Source organism: Spermophilus citellus (assembly GCF_964194105.1).
Source record: "Spermophilus citellus genome assembly, chromosome: 11".
NCBI classification, from domain to species: Eukaryota; Metazoa; Chordata; class Mammalia; order Rodentia; family Sciuridae; genus Spermophilus; species Spermophilus citellus.
The window spans coordinates 57,606,205-57,630,155 of NC_138192.1; the positions used below are offsets into that span (position 1 = coordinate 57,606,205).

The 23,951-nt window shown below is 37.6% G+C and overlaps 1 protein-coding gene across 10 annotated transcripts in view; it reads left to right on the top strand.

Annotated features, from left to right (window-relative positions):
- FMNL2 (formin like 2) overlaps window positions 1-23,951 on the top strand; it is a 303,439-nt gene that overhangs the window by 186,673 nt on the left and 92,815 nt on the right. For all 10 annotated transcript variants that reach the window (XM_081261219.1, XM_081261221.1, XM_081261223.1 and 7 more), the window contains exons 3-5: window positions 6,296-6,376; window positions 10,952-11,028; window positions 20,308-20,391. In XM_081261219.1, the coding sequence (XP_081117345.1) occupies window positions 6,296-6,376; window positions 10,952-11,028; window positions 20,308-20,391 (242 nt within the window). The remainder of the gene's footprint in view (window positions 1-6,295; window positions 6,377-10,951; window positions 11,029-20,307; window positions 20,392-23,951) is intronic.

Genomic DNA, 23,951 nt, shown 5'->3' on the forward strand with positions numbered 1-23,951 from the left:
TTATATTGTAAGTCTGTTTCTTTAAGCAGAATTGAAAATATTCCTAAGTCTTTGCTTGCCAAGCATATGCACATTTTCTTTGTAGATTAAAGAGGGGGATTCAGCAATCCAAAGACGGAAGTACAGTGTAAAGCCATAATTAATAACCATTAGTATTCAGGAGAACTGTTTGGAGAATATAAGAAAATGCAGATTCCTGGCTATGTAATGGATTGGATCAAGAGAACTTTCAGTTTAATAAGCATCTTTAATTGCTTTAGAGGCAGGTCTTTGATAGTTTATACTTAAAAAAAGCCAGCCTAAAAAGAATGGAAATCTTTGCCTATTGAGAGAGGGACGAGAAAAGACCTTACAAATTATCCTAGAGATACCCATACCAGTTGGACATTTCATCACTCTATCTGGTTCTTAGATCTTCAGTAATAATAACATCTATTCCTTATTGAACACCTGCTGTGTGGCAAGCACTTGTGGTGGTTCAAATTTTGCTTTGAACTACATGAGATAGAAAACAAACCTTATTGGTCTGACTTCCTTTATCACAAGATCAACAAATTCAATGAAAACACTTTTTTAAAGTGATTAAAATGGTGAACACTGAGTGGGATTAAAGAAGCCTAATTAATATTACATATTAGAAAATGAGTTATGGAATGTTTTGATCAGGAAAGACTATTGAACTAGAAAAAACTCTTGCTAGTCTAAATAAAGGAAATCGTTTGGAAAAGTCTCTTCAAAAGTTATTTTCAGTCTGGGAGCTGTAATGGAACACTTGGAAAGTCATCTTCTTCTCCCTGACTAGGAAAATGATTTCATATTCAGAGTTGAAGAATGCTTCAAAGCTCTCCAAGAAACTGGCCTAGGAATGAATCTGGCATGCTGATTTTTCAAGTCTAATCTAGTGCAGAAATGGCCAGCTTTTCAGTTGGTAATCGAGAAAGGAGAGTTCTACAGTATTAACTGGATGCTTTTCTACTAGTCAGAATTTCTGATTGACTCCCAGTTGTCTGGCCTGTTGTTTGACATGCACTCTTGTCAGTTCTAACTCACCATTTAGCTTCTTTTTGCCATTTCTGTTCATAAATAGTGTACCTGAAACCCAGCTAAACCCCTTGAAGTTACTAGCACATGCCCTGTGCTTCTCTGCCTTTGTTCTTAGGTTCCCTTATCTGGAAAACTCTTGTCTCCTTCCTCTTACACTGTTCTGGGGTATCTATATGCTGCCATCCCTTCACAATTCGATTCAAAAGCCATTTTCTCCAGGGAGATTGCTTTGATCATCTCAGTTGGAGAGAAGCTCACCTTTCTTTGAACTTCCGGAGGATCACATATGGTTCTTATCATATTGTACTTTGTGGTATAGCTATGTCTATAGTATCGCACAGATAAGATTTAATGCTTTGGAAAATTGAATTTATTTCTTTTTTATGCTTTTTACACATAGTCTTGAATAATGTGTTCTGGATGAGTGAAAGGATAAAATGACAAAAATCATTTTCCCAAAATTTGGTATTATTCATGCCAGTGCCTGAAAATAGGGGTCCTAAATGTGGTAGCATTATTCAAAATGCTCAGGGGTGGGTCTTGTTTGGTAGAATGTTTTTATCCATTAGTAACCACAGGAACCTCCCCTGAACAGTAGCACAGCTGGGCTGACACTGGTTTCCTTTGGTAGTTGTTTTGCAAATTAGAATCCCATCAGAACTTGCCCATGGCTGCCTATTGCAATTAATAGGTAGAGTCCCCCCCTTGCCTTTTATATCTAGTACTGGAGATTGACCTCACAAATGTTGGGTAAGTGTTTCTACCATTGAGCTAGACCCTCAGCCCTTTTTATTTATTTTGAGACAGGGCCTTACTAAGTTCCACAGAATAGACTCAAACTTGTGATGCTTACAGGTACATGCCACCATTCCCAACAGTCATTTTCCTCAAATCATCCTCTCCTTTCTCATCGTTCTCCATATACTCCTATTTGTACTTTCTATAAGTCAGAAGAATCTGACATCCCCTTTGAAATTAAAATATTTTGGGGCAAGAACATGTATAAGCTTTCTTAGAGACTTTGGTGCTCTCAATTTCTTGGGGGAGTGTAGCTCACTTTGTGTCAGTTATTTTTTATTTGTATAAATAATTCTCCCTATGAGGGCTGAAGTGTTATGACTTACCTCAATGCCTCCAACTTAGGAAATCTGATTGGTTTTGGCACCCCCTTCTCCATACAAGTGCACTATTCTTGGTCTTTTGTACACTGTATAAGTTTTTTCTATCTATAAACAATATTAATGTGATATTTTATTCTCATCTTCTCCATGTCTACTGTGTCAGCATTCTATTTAAGAGGGTACACTCTTTGAGGACATAGATTATTTCTGTTCATCGAACTCTGAGGAGCACTTAGCACCAAGCTGAATCTTCCAAATTAGTACTCATTAATGGCAATGGTTCTAGTTGTGATTATGGCTCATTTGGAGACTATAGTTTGCTTACTCAGACTTGGGAAAGGATGCCCAACCCCAGCTACTTCCAGCTTCTAAGGTGGGGGGGCATTCAGGTGTGGTAAACTTATGTGTAAAAAAGCAAAGCCCTTTGAATTTTCACTATCCATTGTGAATTATTACAGGATCCGAATAAAAAACATTAATAATGGCATAATGATGGTGACATCTAATTCATCCTTAAGGATACTTAAGCTGTTTGTGTAGCTCTATCCTTATATTACCGACATAGAGCCGGTGACCCTGTGACCATCCCAGACAGGGAGAGAAACTCAACAGTAAGTGTATTCCCTGAGAGACATTCATTTCCTAGAGACTTTCTTCTTCTCTTTCTTTTTTTTTTTTCAAATATCTTGCTGTAATTTCTTTCATTAAATCTCAGAATATTAAGGTATAACATAAACTTGACTAGGATTTTGTTTGATTTTGGAGCTGCTTATCCAAATGATTTATAGAGTGGAAATGTTTATAATTTAATTGTTGTAAGTCAATCTCATACCAAATTAACCTCAATTAATTTCTTGTGTAATTAATTGTACAGGTGGATAGAGAGGCTGTTAAAAGATCAGAAATGTTTTTGCTAGAGGAGTGGAATATCCAGGTCCCAATCTTTATACAGAAAAGCTTTCAGTGAGAAATTTCATTGCATATAAGTGAGGAGGGGAACTGTTCCCAAAGAAACAGTCCAGGTTTGAAAAAACTGGAAACTGCTTTCTGCATCTCATAGCAAAGGCCATGTTGTAGTCTAGCCAATGAGTTCCACTCACGGGGATTTACCTAATTATTTACCTAATTATTTAGTGTACATCATAGCCCCTTTGTACAGTTCCTTTAGGAATCGCCTGGGTTTTCCACTTCTTGTTGCAGTTGATATGAGTGAAGTCCAATAAATGCTTTTCCTTTTCCCCTTTCTGAGAGGAGCTCTGTATAAGCAGCCTTACCTTCCTGGTGACCAGTTAATGAGAAATGTGTCATTATGAAAGCCATTTGGCACTTGCAGAACATGTGAGAGACACAGCACAGGCTCAGCAGCAAATGTCTTTTAGTTTGGACACGAGTTTGATTGACTGGGTCCTATCATCAGAGCTGCTGTTCAAAGGCTCTGAAACCATAGTAGCAAATACTAAACACAAGTAGAAGTTTATTAAATTTAGACCTTGTCCATAATTTCTTGTATTCAGAAAGGAAATACAATCAGGTCAACAGGACCAGTAAGTGTGTATTTTTGAGAAAGCCCCTCTGAGTCACCAAAATCTCTTGTTTTAAAGGAATAAATATGACTGTTCTCTTATGAACAGATAGATAGCCTAAAAGAACAAGAAAACAGAAGTCTCTTAGCAACTGTTGATGGGCTGAGATTTTAAGTCTTGAAACAGTGCATTTGGTGGAGTTACAATTTGTTGAGTCTCAAGTTTTAGGTACTTTTTATTTAGAGATAGGTGGTATTTGCTGTGCTGGAGAGGAGCTGTTTGTGTCATCATTGGATTTTTAAATTTTTGAATAATTGCAATTGTATTCTTAAAAATCATATTTTTAAATTAATATCCTAATCTCTCTCTCTCTGACATCAGCTTTTGTTAGCAAACACAGGTTGACAGTCATGGTTTAATCAGTTCATTTTCCAGAACTTTTTGTGATTATTTTAGTCCTCAGCGACAGCATTGCTAACCCTATGACAGTAGATTCTCCTATGATCTCTTAGCCAAGTGTTAGTGTTGAAAAGAAAAAAAAAATTCATATATTTACATGCATAGACACAATAATGTCACTAAACATGGTGAATACTAGTGAATTGTTACTTAGCAATTGCTGTCAGCCTGGGCATAGTAGTGTATGTCTGTAATTCCAGCAATTTGGAGGCTGAGGCCAGACTATTGCAGGTTCTAGGTCATGCTAAGCAATTTAGAGAGACCCTGAGCAACTAAGGGAGATCCTAGCACTAAATAAACAAATAAATAGGACTGGGGATGTAGCTCAGTAGTAAAGAGCCCCTGTGTTCAATCTCTAGTACCAAAAGAAAGAAAATTGCTCTCAGTATTGAAAATTTGAGGGAATAATTAGCAACAGTATGTTGATCTCTTTTTAAAGAACTTTATTGAGATATAGTTTACATACTAAAAAGTTCATCCTGCTCATTTTTAAATAAAGGGGAAATATTAGTAGATGTTTAATGACAAACTACTTCCCCTGTTATAAAGTATTAAATATTAGTAATAGCTGTTTCAATAAATTTCTGTAATAAGAGGTTCTTTCAATATCAGATGATCTTTAGCTTTTCTAAATCTGTAATTAGGTAAGACTTGAGTGGATCAGGAAGAATGTGGTGGTCCTTTGTGTTGGAGAAACACAAGTTTATAAGGGGTAAAGAAATGCTTAATCATGTTGGCCTGTTGCCAGTGTTACAAAATATCAAAAAATTTCATTCTAAAGTAAGCAATAATCAGATTAAAAAGAAAGATGAGGAAAACATCTTTTGAGTTGTAGGTAGAAAAGAACATGATAAGAAAGTGATAAAATCCATCCTATTTCATGGTTTTCTTTTTTTAAAATATTTTTTGTATCTTTATTTTATTTATTTTTATATGGTACTGAGGATCAAACGCAGTGCCTTGCACATACTAAGTGAGCACTCTACCGCTGAACCGCAACCCCAGCCCTCTTTCTTTCTTTCTTTGGTACTGGGGGTTGAATCCAGGGGTGCTTAACCACTGAGCCATTTCCCCAGACATAATTAAATATTTTTGCAAAATATTTTATTAGAGACAGGGTCTTGCTGAGTTGCTAAGTGCCTCACTAAGTTGCTGGGGCTGGCTTTGAACTTGTGATCCTCCTACCTCAGCCTCCCCAGTCACTGGGATTATAGGCATGTGCAATGGTGCCCAGCTTGGTTTTCTTTTAGAGCTGATTAAACCATCCTCCTTGTAGAATATATATACAGAAAAGGTTGTGAAACCTGAGAACTGGCATATTAAGTAGAATAAAGTCAATGCCTGGTAACTACGATGCAGGTCCTGAAATAGCACTTTGCCAGCTTCTCAGGAGTATTCTGTCTTTGCCTTTATGATTATGACCGTTCCCTTCATTGGCCCTTCATCCATGACTTTTATGCTGTTTCTCTACAAGTGTGTGCAAACGTGGATGTACACATGTGTGTACACACACACACACACACACACACACACACATTGTATGTATATATACCCGATCAAAATATTTTTGGATCTCGTAACTAGGAGCTGCTTAAGGAGCCCATTAATGATAACACACATACCTGTGTTCACACTCACATGCTCCACACTCCAGTCTCTTGGCTATAAACTCACCACTTATTTTTGAAACAAATAAGTTGTATCTAGTTTGAGTCAAGTCTAAAAATACGGGATGAAACTAAATAATTGTCTGAAAGATAATTGAACATTGAAGACATCCCAAGAAATATACGATCTATTGAAGGCTTGTTCAGGAGGACTTGAAATAGGTCAGGCCAAGAATACCCTGCAGAGAAAGCATTTCGTATTCTGGAGCTGAGTAGACATGGGTTTGTATCCTTTTGTACCACCAACAAGCTTTGGCATCAAAGGAAAGTATTATATTTCACTGAGCTTCAGTTTCTTCCTGTGCCAAGAGAAGATCATCTACTATAAAGATTCAAAACAATTAGTGCATAGTGCTTATTTGCAGGCCACATTCTCCTGGGATGCATTTTGGGCATGGTCAGTGACACTAATCTGTGTGATGTAGCGGACTGTGTCATGCCTTCATACCTTTCATGCTCTTTGCCTTTGTGCTTCCTGCAGGAACGATTCCAGGTGAAGAATCCTCCCCATACATACATTCAAAAGCTCAAAGGCTATCTGGATCCAGCTGTAACCAGGAAGGTAAGGGGATTTGTTTCCATTCTGTGTTGTAGCTTCCTCATTAGTGGACAGAATCCTTCTGTACTTGGAAAGATTTTCTTTCCCTTGCATTTGTCTCTGCCAAAGCCTCTAGGAAAACCACCTTTGGATACTGAAAACATGAGAAGACAAGGAGTGAGGGTACTCCACCATCCTCCTTGCTTAAGGAAGCATTTAAGAGTACTTTGCTCCATGGGGGGTCACATACCTCTAATGGTTATTGACTCACTGCTATTTCCAATTACACAGGGCAGTGAGTCCAGCCCTAAGGTGGGTAGGCCCCAGGAATAGCAGGCTTTGCAAAAGGAATACTTGTCTTTCATGCTTTGGTGCATTTCTAGAGACTTTGAAAAATCATTGGGGCTTTGTCATCCCAGCTGTGCAGTCACATCCTGTGTTGATACTTTTAGTAGGTTCCCTGCCCCAAACCCTGCCTCTGGCCCGAAGAAGGTAAGGAGAGAATAGTTGCTTCCATTCTCAACTGGCTCTCCTTTTACAAACAAGCCCTGCTTTGTGCAGCCACACAATTGGTTTAAGCCGATCCTTGTGGTAAAGCATGGAGCCTGGCACGGCCCTGCAGGCCTGGGTGGGTCCTGGGATGTCTCAGGGCAGAGCCGCCCTTGCTCAGGATGGATGAAGTGGCTCTTCACCAGACAGCAGCATTTGTTTTTTCCTCGACCTTCCACAACTCCTGCTTTCAAGGATCCAGTGAAAATATCTCAAGCTGAATTCTCTGTTGTCTTGGCATGTGACTTATGAGAAAAGAAAGGCACTCTTTTTCCGAGGAGCCAGTTTTCAGAGCTCTTGGCGCTTGAATTTTTTAAACTAAATCTTTTTCCCTCTTTCACGCTAACCCTTCCTTATTCCACACCTCCCAAAAAAGTCAAGCAAAGCAAAAAAAAAAAAAAAAATGGATTTCAAAAAGTTTTCTAAAGGTTTTCATAATTTCCCAAACTTGTAACTTCCAGGCTGGATGGCTTGAGCCCTGTTACTAGGCACATGCCTTCTAAGCTGAGTAGGGCAGAAATGCTGATGTCTGCACATAAGATTGAGACCTCCTGTCAGAGAGACAGAGAGAGAGAGAGAGAGAGAGAGAGAGAGAGAGAGAGAGAGAGAGACTGTTTTGCTCTCTCAGAAATCATTTAACAAAGAGGAATAGGACCCCAAATCCCTGTCTGCATGTTTGTTCCCTGATGCCTCTGCCCTGAACCATGCGTGTCTACCCAAATCCCCTGGTTTGATCTTGAAGAATGAGGCAAAAAACAGTCATTTAAACAGGCAAAAAAAAAAAAAAAAAAAAAAGGGTAAACTGGAGGTTGGATTAACTACCTCTGCTGTAGTAAGATTTCTGTTGGGAGCTAGCAGTAGGAGAGGATCTGTTCTGCACAACATAGTTATAATGCTTAAAACCCAGAAAAAAGGGAGATTTGTTTGGAATAAGGCATGGCTTGCAGCTGAAATGAGCTTAAAATTCTCAGCCCTAGTATGGTGGTGGTGGGGTGATTTCAAATCAGAGCTTTAAATTTTAGCACCAACAGTCTAGGTTGAGCAGTCTTCCTTTAACTGTGTCTGGAGCCCTCTAGTACTTCATTCATTAATCTTTTGTTCAAATTAAATGGAAATAGCTTTTTTTTTAAAATTTTTAAATTCTTTAGCATGTTCTATTTAGATTTTCTTTTCAGTAGTTTTAAATGAAGCCCTCCAGGGCAGGGAAGGAAGAGCCTAAATTAGATATCTCCGAGACCAGAACTCTCTAAATCAGCCTCCGTGTTTAATATCAGGCACTTATTGGACTGTGCTTGGGTGGAAGGATGTATTCATGTCTGGCAGGGAAAAGGCTGCATACCATGAAAAAAGAAGTTTTGGCCTTTGCTAGAGCTGCATTTGGGGAATGAAACCTTTTGTGTGGCTCACCCTGGGGTCAGCTGCTGCCCTGGGTTCATCCACAGGCCCTCCTTTTCTAGGGAAGGAAGGAAAAGAGTACAGAACAAATGGATTCTACCTGGCTCCTCCTTGCTGGTCCCCCTGGGCTCATGATTTCTCCTTGAAGTGTTTTAAAGCATTCAGGATACATTGTACAAGTGCAAAGTGTTAGCACTCATTGTTTATGTGTTAGATAGAGAAGGGGATTCCAAAGCTTCTCTATCGTCTAGAATCCAGACTAAACTTGAGCTGTTCCCAAGATAGTACAATACAGGAATAAAGTCTGGTTCCATTTACCTCAATTATCATGCGGTTGCAAAAGGACAATGCCCAGGATGGTCAGTGCCTAGGAAATGTTAGCTGCTGCTGTTATAGTGCCTTGATTTGGTTACCTTGTTTTGAGATACACACACACACACACACACACACACACATCTTAACCCTTCACCTGATCCTCATAAACGCCATTATGCTCTCACTGATAAACTTGGGCCTTTGGGGCTGATGATGTGTAGGGGACAATCTTGCCTGAGGAGGCATAAGGCAGAGTTAGGGAAGCAGCAAAGGCCTCAGGGAGCAAGTCAGAACTGTGCTTAATGCGCAACTTGGAATGCTGCAGTGTTTTCTGAAGGCCCCATGTGCAGACAGCCTAAGACTTAGGACTAAGGCGTGAATAGCTACCAGGGAGTGGGCAGCACACCTAGAAAAAAGCTGCTGTGTAGTCTCCTCACAGGTCCTGTCTTCCTTTTAGCAAATGAAGAATATAAGGTTTTCTGTCTTTTCTCTTTCCTTCTATAATTGCCCACCTCACCCATTGATTCCTTTCTACTCAATTAATGATTTTAATCTCCAAGGGAAGTGTTTAGAGAATGAGTGAACCCTTTAGCCAACCATCCTGCTGTGCTCCCCTTTCTTGTCCTGTATTGCACTGAGCATCTTTATTGCTGGAAAGGGGTCGAGGAATCTGGGCTTAGATGTTCCTCCAAACATCAATGACCCTACCATTTCTTAGGTTTTTTTTTTTTTTTTTTTAATGAAAAAGGGAATGTTTCTCTTTTTCATTGCATTAGGGATATTTTTATTTACTTTATCCCACTACATCTGGATTTCCAAAACATTACATCTTCTTAGCATGTTTGGGGAATAGCAGTTATGGAGAAACTGTAAGGAAGCCAAAGGGAAGAGAAGAGGGTGAGAGGAGCCTACCTAAGCTGAGCCGTGTTCTAAGTCTCCATTAGGCCACCAGGTCCCAAGTGTGTGACAGGGCTCTTGCCACTCCATATACTCAAATCTTTATTTTCCACCTCCTGCCTTTCCTTCCTGTCCTTGGACATCTTTCTCTGAAGCCATGAGAGCCATTATCAGGGTTTGGAGCTGATGACTGTTGTTTCCACAGCACTTGTGACAGCAGAGAAGGGTCCTTCGTATCCTGAGCATGAGTTCACAAAGCTTTTTCCTATAAACAGTGTAATGTAAGGGTGGCTCAGGTCTATGACTCAGATAGCCTGGTTAGAAGGGATTGCACATCAGTTTCCTTCTTTCAGCATGGCTTGAGACTGTGGTCACTATAAATTAAATGTTTCTGTAGAAAAATGTGTTCCAGAGAACTAATTGTAGTGCAATCCATTGGTGTCTTGGAAATGGTTTAGATTCAAGAGGATAGAGAGATATAGAAGGATTCATTAAGAAAGAACTCCCAATGGAGTCCTGGAAAGGCAGGTGGGATTTTGATAGGCAAGAGAATGAGGAAGGATATACTGCGTATGTATGGGTATGTACATGTGGGAGATGTTCCACAGGAAGGACCTCCTAAGTGAGGACTAAGGGGCAGAGATAATGATGAATGTTTGTTTTTGGAACACATTAGGTGTAGCAGAGAGGAATTTGATGTAGCAAGCTTGAGACTTTTCTTTGTTGAGCAAGACCTGCTTGCATGGCTGGCATCTGTATTTTGGGAGGGTTCCCACCATTCCCTAAGAATGGCTTACTGTGCCTAAACTGTTATTGAAAAAAAAATGGTTTATGCTGAGTGCCCATTTTTCCCCTGGGAGTCTGGAATTTTGCCATGAATAAGGCAGAGAGTGCCTTTGAGACCAACTCCCCCTCAACCCCAAGTGAAAACCTTAGTTGCTGGGTCTCCAGTGAACTTCATGACTGTTGTCATTTGTGATTCCTGCGGGGAGGGGACTGTTGTAAACTTGCACCAGGTATCCTGCATACTTCATCCCTTTCATCTTCTTGCTTTGCCAATTTAGCTTTGCTTTCTTTTGTTGTAATAAACCACAGCTTTGAGTGTGACTATATTCTGAGCCCTTGAGTCCTCCTAGTGAATCACTGAAATGGGATGATCTTGGAATCCCTGACCCGTAGCTATATTGGTGAATATTATTATATATGTGGAGTATGGTAAAATAATCTACTTACTCAAAGATACTACATGAAATAATTTTTGTAGTTTTTTCTCATAAGGTACTTTTTATGATAAGAAAGATTTCTATGCTTTGGGGAGAGGGTGAGAGAAGCCAGCTTCAGAATAAAGATCTTTTCATATTTTATTAAGTTTATTATAAGAAAGCTGTAGTTGCAGCAGTTGCTGAAGTATGTTTTGTTAGAATCTGTGTTCTTTGATTGTAGAAATTCAGAAGGCGTGTACAAGAATCTACACAAGTGCTAAGAGAACTGGAAATCTCTTTAAGAACTAACCACATTGGGTAAGTATGTCTCTTTATCATCTTAACTATAAGACCTTTGGGCACTTTACAAAGTGGCTGAATCATTTCCAAAGACTTGAGTTTCCTTATTTATTGTTCATTCTAAGTTAAAAGTCAGGTTTATATAGGGTGGAATCTTTTGATCCTACTCAGCTTCCTTACTGTGCAAAATCATTAGAAGGAGAGATAGTCCTTGATTTGGCATATATATAACAATTCTATATTTCTTTGCTGCAATGCAGTAAATATGGGCAGTCCATGATGAGTGCTAGTTCTCATGTGTACATGACAATTCTCTGAAAAATCAGGAAATCTCCAGAGTAGGTGTGGATTGCCATGTGCAGTGGTGCATGCTTATAGTCCCAGCCACTTGGCAGGCTGCAGCAGGAGGATCACAAGTTTGAGCCCACCCAGGGAAATTTCGTGAAACCCTGTCTCAAAATGAAAAAGGTCTGGGGGTGTAGCCCAGTGGTAAAGTGTCCCTGGATTCAATCTCCAGTATTTAAAAAAGGTAGGAATGGTGTGGACTGAGATCCTAAAAAATCTCTAAGCTTTCATTGTGGTTCTTTAAGATGGTGAGTTAAAGGTGCTTTATTCCCCTTCCTCAGTTCCCTAGAGTTTCTGGCCAGAAGGGGACAGAAACTGGAGTGATGTAACCTTACCCAGTCCAGACACGTTCCGAGTCTCTCATTCATACATCTCAAAATCTTGGGACCATGAAGTATAAATCTTCTCTGGGAAAATAAAGTTCAGGGAATCTCTGCACTGGCATTTCTGAGAGTTTCTTACATGCAACAACATGGTGTTTTGCCTCAAGCAATACAACTTTATTACATTTTTTCTTATTCCTGGGATGGCATAATTGAATCTTAAAATAAGGTGGTTTGTCTGTAAAGCAGAATGATAGCAGATTTTGTAGCCTTTGTTCTGCTTTAAGTATGTGTTTCTATTAAGCAAGTATTTAACTTCTTTGAGGTTTGACTTTTTGGACTTTTCAATGAGAGGACATTTTCTTCTCATGTCCTCTATGCTATATTTTGGAGGTATATTGAAAATGGAATTATATACTCATATTACATACAGGTTATACATTACATAAATAGCAGTTTTCTTGTGTTTCAGACCATTATTGGTATAAATCATTCAAATGGTTCATTAGTACGATTATTTCAGAATAGATCCTTTTAGGGGTTTTGGGTGAAGTAGCCTAATGGTGGAGAGCATGTCCAGCATGCGAAAAGCCTTGGGTTCAATTCCTAGCAACCACCAGAAAAGAACAAGTTTTTTAAATTGTAGAAATGCCATTGTGATTTATAGATGAGAGGGTTTGGGTAAGGATATTCCTTTCCTAAAGGATAATCTGGCAGATTTGTGACTTTGAGAACAAAGTCTTCAGAAAATGAAATGAGCCTGGTCTTTATCTACAAAAATGGACTTAGAGAAATGAATCAGAGAAAATCATTATTGTAGAACTGGAAGTGGAAGAGAAAGTTTGCCCAGTCCCTCGTTTTACAGATGAAAAAAATTAAGGCCCAGAGACAGCGAATTGCACAAAGTATATGGTTGTAGATCCAGGTGCTTTGGCTCGAAACTCTGGTTTTTCAACTTGCTTACCCTGGCAGCTCTTTCTGTGAAGGAAATTAAGATAATTGGGACTCTGGGATCAAAGCAACGAGGCTTGTCTGTTGAGGGTGATGTTGATGGTACTTTAATACAGTTGGGCATTCAACTTGAGAAGCTGAAATACTTTCCAATATTTATGGGTCAGGAATGAGATTTTATTTGGTATGGTCCAACCCTATATCTTGGCACTTTCTTGACTGATAATGGTGGAATGAGTTGTAGCCAGGATTTCTACAAACTGTCAAAAAACATTTCTTCAGACATTTATGAAATATCTTGAAATTGACCACCAAGACAATCATTTCCAGTACAAAGTTGTCAGAATAGAAGAGTCCTGGTTGGATTGAAGCCAGTGTAATCTGCAAGCAATTGAAATGGTTTGTTGAGGATACTGTAGGTGTGCTGGAAGATTTTTAAATTTCTTCCATCTTCACTTGCTAAAGTTTTCCCTTGCCCACCACTGAAAACTTTGGCTTTAGCAGCAGAAAAAGTCATGGAGATGCATCATTGTTTGGTATATGCAACCAATTACTGGCATAAACTTATCTGGAAAATAAAACCACACACTAAGATTTTGACCTGTCTTTCCCATCCCAAACACCTGGAACTGAACTGGACTCTTCATTATGTAAACTATCTGGCTAGACCTCATTTGATTGGGAAATCTTCTAAAGAATTACTTAATGATAAAGATAATAAATTATTACCATGAGGGAGTATTGGAAGGCAATGTGCTATATAAGGGATCAATAGGTTTTATCATAATCCTTTGAGTTAAATAATGTATAATTTGGTGTCTATTTGTCTTATGAAAAGATATATTGATTCAAACTTTTGCCATGCCCCCTTTTAGTTATTTGACCTTAGATATATTACATAAACCCTCTGCACTTACCATGTGAGCTAAGTTAACTTATCTGTAAAAATGAGTGTGTGAGCTGAGGATATAGCTCAGTGGTAGAGCGCCTGCCTATCATGCCTGAAGCCCTCAGTTCAATCGCCAGCAGCATAAATATGTTAATAAATAAAATGAGTGTACTAATACTTAGCTCATAGGGATGTTCTGAGGACTAAATGAGATAATTTATAAAAGGTCTTCTAGAGAATCCTGATATGTAGTAGTGACTCAATATGTGATAGCTATTATTTATTGTTATGCTTCTGGCAAATAATATCTACTCATAATTCAACAATAATATACAATACATCCCTAAGGAATTCCATGCAGAGTGTTACTCCATCTAAAATGACCCTGATACCTAGGGTATTGTGAAGTTTGCAGTTCCCAGAAATTAAAAGGAGGAATTACATTAAAGATCTACTTGTTCTGAAAAAATTATTCTTGGCACATGCTTGCACTTCAAGGTTAAAGTCTTGGGCTTTGCTGAGATAACATTCTAAGCTGCAGCTTTGTCAAGCAAAAGGTTCTGAGTTTTGATATAAGCCTAAAACTCTATAAATAGAGCAATCTTCTGAGAAAGAAAATTAATTTTCTTTGAGCCAAATTGAAATAAGACTTGGGCTAGGAATAATCCCATTCACTCATTGTTAGGAGCTATCACAATAGAGAATTGGATTATAACTTATCCAAGTCCCTGAAATTACTTGAAATACCCTTGAAGTGAACCAAGTACCATTAGAACACACTGGCAAACAGCATGAGCAGGCAGATGTCACCATGCTTCTGATGTCAGGGTGATAGGATTCAAGTGGTACTAAGGGTGAGCTGGATAGATTTACTGGCTTTATTCTGTGGAACTGAGGTGTAGGTGATCTCCTGGCAGGTAATTGATTCTAGTAAAACTGCCTGTAATGATGGACAATTACTTCTTATCCAGGGTGCAAGGTCATATAAGTTTTGAAAGATGCTTCTTTCACTTTATCTTACGCGTAGCTGAGTGAACAGGCATGAGATTGCAAGAGGAATGAGGTAAGTTGGCAAGGAGGGGAAGAGGTTTGTATACAAGGGAAGGAGCTGAGGGACTGCTTAGTGGCTTCTTTGTCAATCATGCTGACTAGACCATGCCAAATGGGGAAAGATAGGAGAGTGACCAGGCCTACTTTTAAAATGCATTTACCATGTGTGGGGTGTGTATGTATGCATCAAACTACCCTATGATTAACTCATTCTTACTTTTTTAGAAGTCAAGATCATAATTGTTTTGTCTTTTATTAAGCACTGTGTTAGGCATGTTAAATGTACTGTTTCATTTATTTCTTACCAAAATCTCATTATTGCTCTTTATCCCTGAACCATTGTTTTACGAATGAGAATATTGAAGGTCAGCTATTAAGTATCTTATTGAACTGCTCACCACTTGGAACCACTGAGGTCTGAACGTAGATTTGCCCAGACCTAAGGTACATTATCCATACTAGCAGTTCTTACCATTTTTTTTATGTCAGAACCCTTTAAGTTTTTGAACCCCAGTAAGCTTTTGTTTATGTGCATTACATCTATTAATATGTAACATATTTGGAAATTAAAGCATATATTTTAAATGTATTTAATGATTTAATATTTAGTAAGCATTAATTTAGATATATAAAAACATATTTGTATGAATATTAACATTTCATGAAATTAACTATTTTCCAATTTAAAAAATTAGTGACAAGTAGCTTTTTTCTTTAAACATTTTTGCAAATCTCTTTAGTATCTGAATAATAGAAAGAAAGTGGATTGTCCTGAGTGTACGTTCAATCGCTTGTGAGACATTGTTTTAGTTGATGTATATGAAGAAAATTTTTGCCTTTCACGTATACATACTTGAAGAAAGGAAGAGTTGTTAAATGCCCTACTCAGATAATGACAGATATTCCTTTTTAAAAAAATAATACACTAGAATTCAACAAGTAGAAATTACTTCCTAAAGGTAATGCTGTATTATGTTAAAATCCACTTGTGTAGTCTTGCATTTTGAATGGATCTTTTTTTAAAAAAAATTTTTTATTAGTTGCTCAAAACATTACAATGATCTTGACATATCATATATTTGATTCAAATGGATCTTTTTTCAAAAATATTTTTTTAGTTGTAGTTGGACATGATACCTTCATTTTATTTATTTATTTTTATGTGGTTCTAGGTTGAATGCTCTACCACTGAGCCACAACCCCAGCCCCTTGAATGGATCTTTTTTCCTCATGAGTCTATGACATGATTCCTTCATCCCTCCCTCCCAGGAATGGGAAGATTGAACCTAGGGCTTCACACATAGTAGTTAAGTTCTCTACTATTGGACTACATCCCCAGCTATATTTCTTTTTGCTTTTCAAATTTTGAGACAAGATCTTGCTAAGTTGCCTGGAGCTTGCTATCTTCCTGGCTTTTTCTACCTGTGATTACAGGCATGCACCACTGCACGGGCTTATAACGTGATTTCTTAACATCACACATTGATCATTGGAAAGCATAATTGCAGTGAGTATATTTGGCTCTTTTGGTTGTTGAAACATGTCATTCTATAATATTTACAATATTTTTAAAAAAATTACATTTGTCAATAATAACCAGTCTCACTCATCAGAATATACTTTTAAATAATGGGAAACTGAACTAGTGGGGAATACATGTTTTCCAAAAGTTTTACTTTTACTTCGAACCTCAAATTTTGTCACTGATGACAAATACTGTCTGTTATTTTCCCTAAAATGACAGATTTAATTTATTTATTTTTGAGTAAATGACTGCATTTACCCCAAACTGTATCACAATAGTTTATCAGTTACTTTTTTAAAATTATTTTTTTAGTTGTAGATGGACACAGTACCTTTATTTTATTTATTTTGTGTGTGTGTTTCTGAGGATCAAACCCGGTGCATCACACGTGCTAGGCAAGTGCTCTACCACAGAGCTATAACCCCAACCCTGTCAGTTACTTTTACAAGTAAACTGGCACTCCATGAAAAAATAAATGGCAAGTTCAGCATGCTACTCAGACAACTGTCCAAGTGCTTTTCCTTGAACCAACAGACGTGCTTTTTACATCAGCTTCCTGTTTTTTCATACACAAAATTAAAAAGATATGTACTCAAAATATGTATTGCTTTATTAAGGGTGTTCTCAAGTGAGGCTTGCTTCCCACCCTTCCTGGAGTGCATGGGGTGAAGAATGCAATAATAAGTGTATCCTTTGCGGGCAGCAGTTTTACCCACCATTTCTTTTGTGTCATGAATGTTGGAATTAACAAAGTGCAAAAAGAATAACATCTTAATATTTTTGTGGATATAGTTTTATCCTCATAGTCATCCTGAGTAGGTTTCAGGGATCTCTTGTGGTGAGTGGGTTACACCTTGAGACCAGTGTCAAATCTTGATGGTTCTTATTTTCTCTTGTTTTCCATGATTTTTCGGCTACTTCATTTCTTGCCATCTGTCTATAAGATCTCTCTCTAAAGGAGACTAGCAAAGGAAATTCATTATTTGTCTTATTCTCTTGTACGTATTCTGGCTGCTTTGTTTGATCTTGGAAATTGAAAGCCAGGAGGGTCCCTTAAGACTTAATTTTGCATATGAGGATAATGAAATCCTAAGATTTGGGGAGGCAAGGAGAACAAAGTTTTGAAATAAAGCTTTGAGCAGTCTACAATAAAACAGTGACTGTTAGCATTTGCGCTTACATCTCTTCTTTGAATCCAGTTTTTCATGATCCCTGTCTCTCCCAGCTTCTAAGCATCTGATTTGGAATTTGCCTGAATTTAAATTTACAACATATGGTAATTACATTTGAATCTGTGAGGCACTTGGGAAGTAATGTGCGCTGTAAGAGCCAGAAATAATTTTACTTTCCAAAACCTGTAATCACCCAATTTGAAACTGTTTGCCTATTGGCAACATATTAAAAAAAAAAGTGTGAGTATCATGCATGGAGATGAAAATGGAAATACATTATTATGGGAACCCTAAATATATGATAGAATCATTACATGATCAAGTATGTAGATTTCCAAAATGAGGCATCCGTATTCCTTAAAGATTCTGCTTTAAAAGTTGTCCCTTATCATCCCCCTGTCCCCTTTCATTTTTCATGGAAGTTTGCTTTTAGTTCTGTTCTTTTCCATACAGAATAACACAAGCAGGGGAGGGCAGGGGCTGAGAGGACAGGAGGAGTGGGGGGGACTGTCTTTCTTATAATCCATATCTTTCTTGCTAGAATGGCTTTGCTAAGCTAATATCATTGATGAAGGAGATAAGGTAGCCAATCTTCTATGATTTATATTTTCTTCTTTCCTATGTCACTTGGGGATGTCATGGATGAGACCCAGGGAGGATCTCATAGCTTAGAAACATAGGTTTATTGCTTATTATTCAACCAGAAGCAGGGCATGTTATACTCTAGCCTTTTAGCAAGTAAGCAACAGGCTCCTGAATTTCATGGAAATTGTCATTTAAGGCACTTTTACTCAATGTCAGCATGTGGGAATGAGGACATTGATGAGCATGTTAAAGCGAAGTAAACAAAACCAATTAATCTTTATTCCTGCATCAAAATATATACATGTTTGCATGTTGAGTCAAGAAGACTGCTGCTCTGGACTTGTTTGGCTATTTCCTACTTTTTTTTTTTTTTTTTGGTTAACTTTTTATGTCTGGGTCATTTGCCTCCTGTCGAATTTGGCAGAACGTCTGAAGAGCGATGGGGCTGTTGGTGGTTGAGACATTGGCTACTATGGAGGGTACCCTGAAGGATCTGTACTCTTCAGAGGCAGTGTCTACAGAATCAACCAGAAGGAACTTCAATGACTACTTTTCTCTACTTCTGAGTTTGTGGGCAACTAATATATGAAAAATATGTGAAAGTGAGACTGCCCTCCAAATCTGGACCGTTATCGTTATTTTTCATATTAAAAGACACTGCCCTGGATCAATTGACATTGTACAGTCAGAGCCCATAGGCTAGACCAGTGGAGAGGCCAAGGAGAAGCATGGGGGCCTGAATTTAATGAATGATTAGTTTTCTGATCATGATGGAGAATTCTAGTTCTTAAGTCTCCTGCCAATCATAAAAAGAAAAAAAAAAGTTTGCTTTTACTCTTTCTATGCTTGTAATTATCAGCATTTAAAATTGTTGAGTGTCTCCTGAAATCTAGCAGCATAGGGAATATTTAAAATAAATAAAGTATCTAGAAACGGATGCTGTGAGAACACGTATGTGGCTGTTTTGGAAACTTCAGCCTCAACCAGCAGGCAGCCCTGTTAGGTGCATTTAGGTCTTATAACAAAGCTGCTTTGTGAGAGTGAACAGATGCTGTTTTCTTTGCCAGTGTTGCTGCTCTGGGTTTTTTGTAAAGGTTGTATTCTTACACACAGCTGTGCGAAGTGCATATGTTTTATGGTAGCCTGTCTGAGGCACTTGGGGGATATACAAGTCAAGCTGTCTTAATTTCCCACCTTTCTGCCTCCTACAAAAACCTGTAGATCTGAGTTTGCATCATGGAGGTGACAGGAGCTTGGAGAAATAATAAGCTTGATGCTTAGACAAAAAAATGAAGACCCTCCCTCCATCCAAGGGAGAGGAAACACCAAAAATTTAAAAACAAGCATCCTGCGTTCATCAGATTTTTTTTCTTTCTTTCTTTCTTTTTTTTTTTTTTTAAAGACAAATATCCTAAGTAGTTGTTCATCTGTAAGGACACATGGGAAAATTGTCCTACTATTTTAATAGATTAATAAGACTGGCTTCCATGGTAGCTCTAGTGTTCATAGTTGGTCAGACTTTTTGGCACTGCGTTTATGGAGGAGAGCAACCATTTAGGAATGCATTTGGCAGATGTCCCAAAAGTACCATTTTGATGACAATCAATGAACTTTTTCTTCATTATTTGTTGGAGTTTCTCAGTGAGTGAAGATTTAATCAGGTCTCACATGTTCTTTAAAGGTTAGTACACTGGAGGAAATCTGTAAAATGGGGTAACGGGTGTTTATCCTCAGTACCTAAACATGAGGTTTGACCATCTGATTGGAATTGTTATGAAGATCAAATAAAATGTCTACATTTTCAATAAAATGTTAATCACCATTCAAACGTAAGGTGGTATTTTTTAAAATTCAATCTTTAAAAAAATATATTTTTATCACGTGCGGTGCTTTCGGCCTTTTAAAAGGTTTTAACGTTCATGGAAAAAATTAAGCAAATCTTTACCTCTATTGAATTTCCAGAAGCCCATAAACACTGGCCTCTCATTGGCTAGTTTAGTGGTTTCTACAGCTTCCTGTGCCAAGAAGGAGTTGAGTGTGGATTTGGAGCCCTGCCGGGATTTCAGTGGTTATGGCGTCATGTCCCTAGTCTGCTCATTCTCTGTGCAATCTTGGCTTCTTCATCAAGCAGCCTGTGGATCAGTTGTGGTGGAAAAAAGTACATTTAGCAAGTTTCTTTTTTTGGAAAGTTCTTTTATAGGTTATCTTAAACCTCCTAAGCAGTGAAATGCAATGGCACACGCACAGGTTTTGCTCCTTGTTTTTGTGTGTGGAAATGTAGTTTTCTAGAAGCCTCTACCGCATGTGGAATAGCCTAGGTTTTCCTCTGAATTTCCTTTGAAGCATTGTATGTTTCTGACAGAAAAGCAAAACTTGCCACTGTTGTCCTCTCCATAGCAGATCATGTGGTCATGTGGTCAACCTCTTCAATGATTTTTTTTTTTTTCTCTTCACCAGATGGGTCAGAGAGTTTTTGAATGAAGAAAACAAAGGCCTTGATGTCCTAGTAGAATATCTATCATTCGCACAGTATGCAGTAACGTAAGTAAAATTTGGCTTGTTTGCATTTGAATTTTATGTGGTCACAGAATATGCAGTTTAATGGTAAAATTATATACCACATTCAGGGCAGGAAACCAGAAAGAGATGTGAGAGGGGTTTAAGGTGGAATGTTTTTGTTGAATAACTAAAAACTAATCGCATAATTAATATTAGAAACATTTTTAGGGGAGAAATAAGCTGAGTAAAAAGCACCTTCAGAGGGACCTTGCTTTCAAAACAAAGTACTTTGTGTTTGTATGTGGTTCTGGGGTTTGAACTCAGGGTCTCATGCATAGTAGAGAAGCATTTTGCTATGAAACTTCACCATAGCCCCAAAGAAGTACTTTGTTGATGGATGAAGTTACAGATAGCTATATGGTAGAATGCTCTAGAAGTTACTGAAAGATGAATATGGTGTTTTGAGTGAAAAAAGCAAGATGTAGAAAAGTGACTGTTATTTTTTAAAATTTAATTTTGGGGCTGGGGTTGTAGCTCAGTGATAGAGTGCTTGCCTAGCATGTGGCTTTGACTCTCATCGCCACAAATAAAGAAATAAAAGTCCATTGACAACTAAAAAAAAAAAAATTCTTTAAAAAAACTTAATTTCAGGGTGCCGGGGATTGTATGTAGTAGGGCCTTATGCATGCCAAGCACACTTTACCTATCACTGAATGATTCCCACAACCTTTTTGTTTTTTTGCTAGAACTGGGGATTGAACTCAGGAGTATTTCACTGCTGAGGTACATCCCCAACCTTTGTTTTATTTTTTTATCTTTTTAATTTTTGAGACAGGGTCTCACTAAGTTGTCCAGGTTGGTCTTGAAATTGTAATCCTCTAGCCTCAGCTTCTTACAAGTGTGTGCCACTATGCTCAGGCCATCTTTTAATTTTAAAAATAATGTTATTGGTGGTATGGCCAGTGATAGAGCACTTATCTAACATGCGCAAGGCCTTGGGTTCAATTTCTAGCACCCTCCCCTCTCCAAAAAAAGATAAGCTGTGTATATGGATGTATATGTGTATATGAATGTATATTTATTATGCTAGTAAATGCATAGAAAACAATTGCAGAAATAGACACTGATAGTGCACCTAGAGGGACACCCCTCACCCCTGCCATTAAAAAAAAAACAAACCAAACTTTTTCTTTTTACTTTATATGTATTTGTGTTGTTTTGATTTCTTGCCCAAAAGTAGAAGGGGGGCGGGGTAGAAATACTGGGGCAGACCATGAATCCTTGATTGTATTATTTCATAAATTCTCCCATTTTCTTGACTTCTGAAATGGTTTACAATAGGACCAAAGCATGTACATTTGAAAAATTCTCTTCACATTTTCTCCTTAAGTCAGACACATCCCAGCATCCACAGGTTTTGTTGACATAGATTGAGGCAATAATACTGTAGTTTTAATTTGATTGAAAGATGTTCCAGCCTAGGTGGTACTTCTTCCACCCTCACTGTTCTTTTAAAATTAGTAACTTGTTTTTTTATATTGCCTCACTCTAAAAGAGTCCTAAGACCTAACCAGATGTTATCATATAATCCCTATCACTTCTCTGAGAATATGGGAGAAGGAAATAATTATTCTCACCTTCCAGAAACAGAAACTGAAATGTTAACTGAAACTGGCTCCATGAGTTTCTGTTTTGTTACCTGTCATATATTAGATGGAATAGACTAAATAAATAAATAAAAGCCAGCAGATAAGTTCTTATCTCCCTGAGAAATTGTTCCTGAAACATAATCCTGGTTTTTATAGCATGTTCTATCAAAAGGTATTTCCTACATATCTCTGTGATATCAAAATCTGCTAATCTTTTTTATGCTTCATATTATTTGATAAAGCAGAATAATAATCTCATATATTTTGAAGTTCTAGGGTAATGTTTATGGAATTGAGGGAGAGCTACGAAAAATCAGGAATAATGAATAAGAATACCATGTTGTATATTCTGTGTTTGCTATAACGAATGCTTTATATATGACAATGCAGCTTGTAAACTAGATTTCCCAGATGTGCCTTCATATAGGATGAATGAGCAAAGGTTGTGGTGCTGTGTTGGAATTCTTGTAGTCTACAGTGTAAGACAGTAGCCCACAAAAGTTCAAAACTCAAAGAGTTCTTGTTTCCTAATCTTGTACTTTGGATTTTGTTTTGGTATTAGCTTTAAACATTTTGCTATTAGCTTTCATTTGGTTTTGCTTTACTTAGATAATAAATTACATAATATAGTTGGTCTTTTGTATTAATGAAATAAAAATTTTCCTTCTATTCCTTGGCATATCTCAGTTTCCCAGCCTATAGAATGTGAAACAATAGGCTTAGATCCGATCTCTAAAATAGAAGCATTCATTAAGGTGCATGTTTCCTTTCTCCGTGTGAGAGTAGGGGCCATAGATGCTGGATGGCTGAATGATTTGAGGGCTGCAGGGGGATCTGGTGAGCTTGTCAATGCCATGAGTGATCCTGTGGTGCCCCTTTGACTTAAACCTCTAGTCTTAATGATAGCTTTCTCTTTTTTGTACTCAAAAGTTTTCTTAGATTACCTTGTTCTGCCTCTTTTTTGTTGAGTATTTCTCTTGCTTCAAAAAGCATGCCAACATTTTCATCAGATCTCTGCAGTGGCTTTGTGCATCAGTCTCTGCGGATCAGGCTTTAATAGCTGGAAAAGTATCACCTAGTTTTCAGACGACTATTCTAATGATACTTTTATTTTGGCAGTCATATTTTTATTTAAAAAATCATCAATCATTTCCAGTATATATTATTTTTCTTTTGCAATATTTTCTATGATATTCTGGAGATATTAATTATAGCTCCCTTTATTCTACTGCCCAATCAGGTGTTGTGGAATTTAGGTAGAAATAATTAATACAGTGTTTTTTGCTGCTGCTTTGGTTTTGAGAAAGCAGAGCTACTGATTTTATGAGAAAAAAAAGATTCATGGAACACAAAGGTCTGTCTGTTTAAAGACTTTGTTCCTAAAACTATACAAGAATGAGCAACTTAACTTGCCATTTATTCTAACATGGTTAGCATGAATAATAACCTCAAAAAATGTCAGAGAAACAACAGTCTTGCTTTTAAAAGCACCACATTGGGAAAAGATTCCAAAATCAAAGCAAATCCATAACTTCACTACTAATGTATCACATATGGTTGGAAAAGTATACTTGCCAACACACTAGGAGAGAATGCTCAGTGAAAATTGATGGGTAGGAATAAATTAGCATAAGCCTAACATATTGACTTGTTAAAGCAAAATGAAGACAGCTGTAGGACTCCCCCATTTCTATCATAGCATTTTAGCAATTGGCAAGCTAATAAACCCTATATTAAAATACAAATAATACATCACTATTTAATTTTTTGTTTGTTGTTCCATGATTCTTTTGCCAGGCCTAGTATTTGTCATCTGTGCTTTCAATCTGAGTCCGTAGAAATTCTTTTGTATTTCCTTTTTAGTTCTGTCTGCAAATACATACCAAGATGTAAATAAATGTATTACATACACAGCAAATGTACCTATGTATATGTGTGAAAGTGAATTTTTAA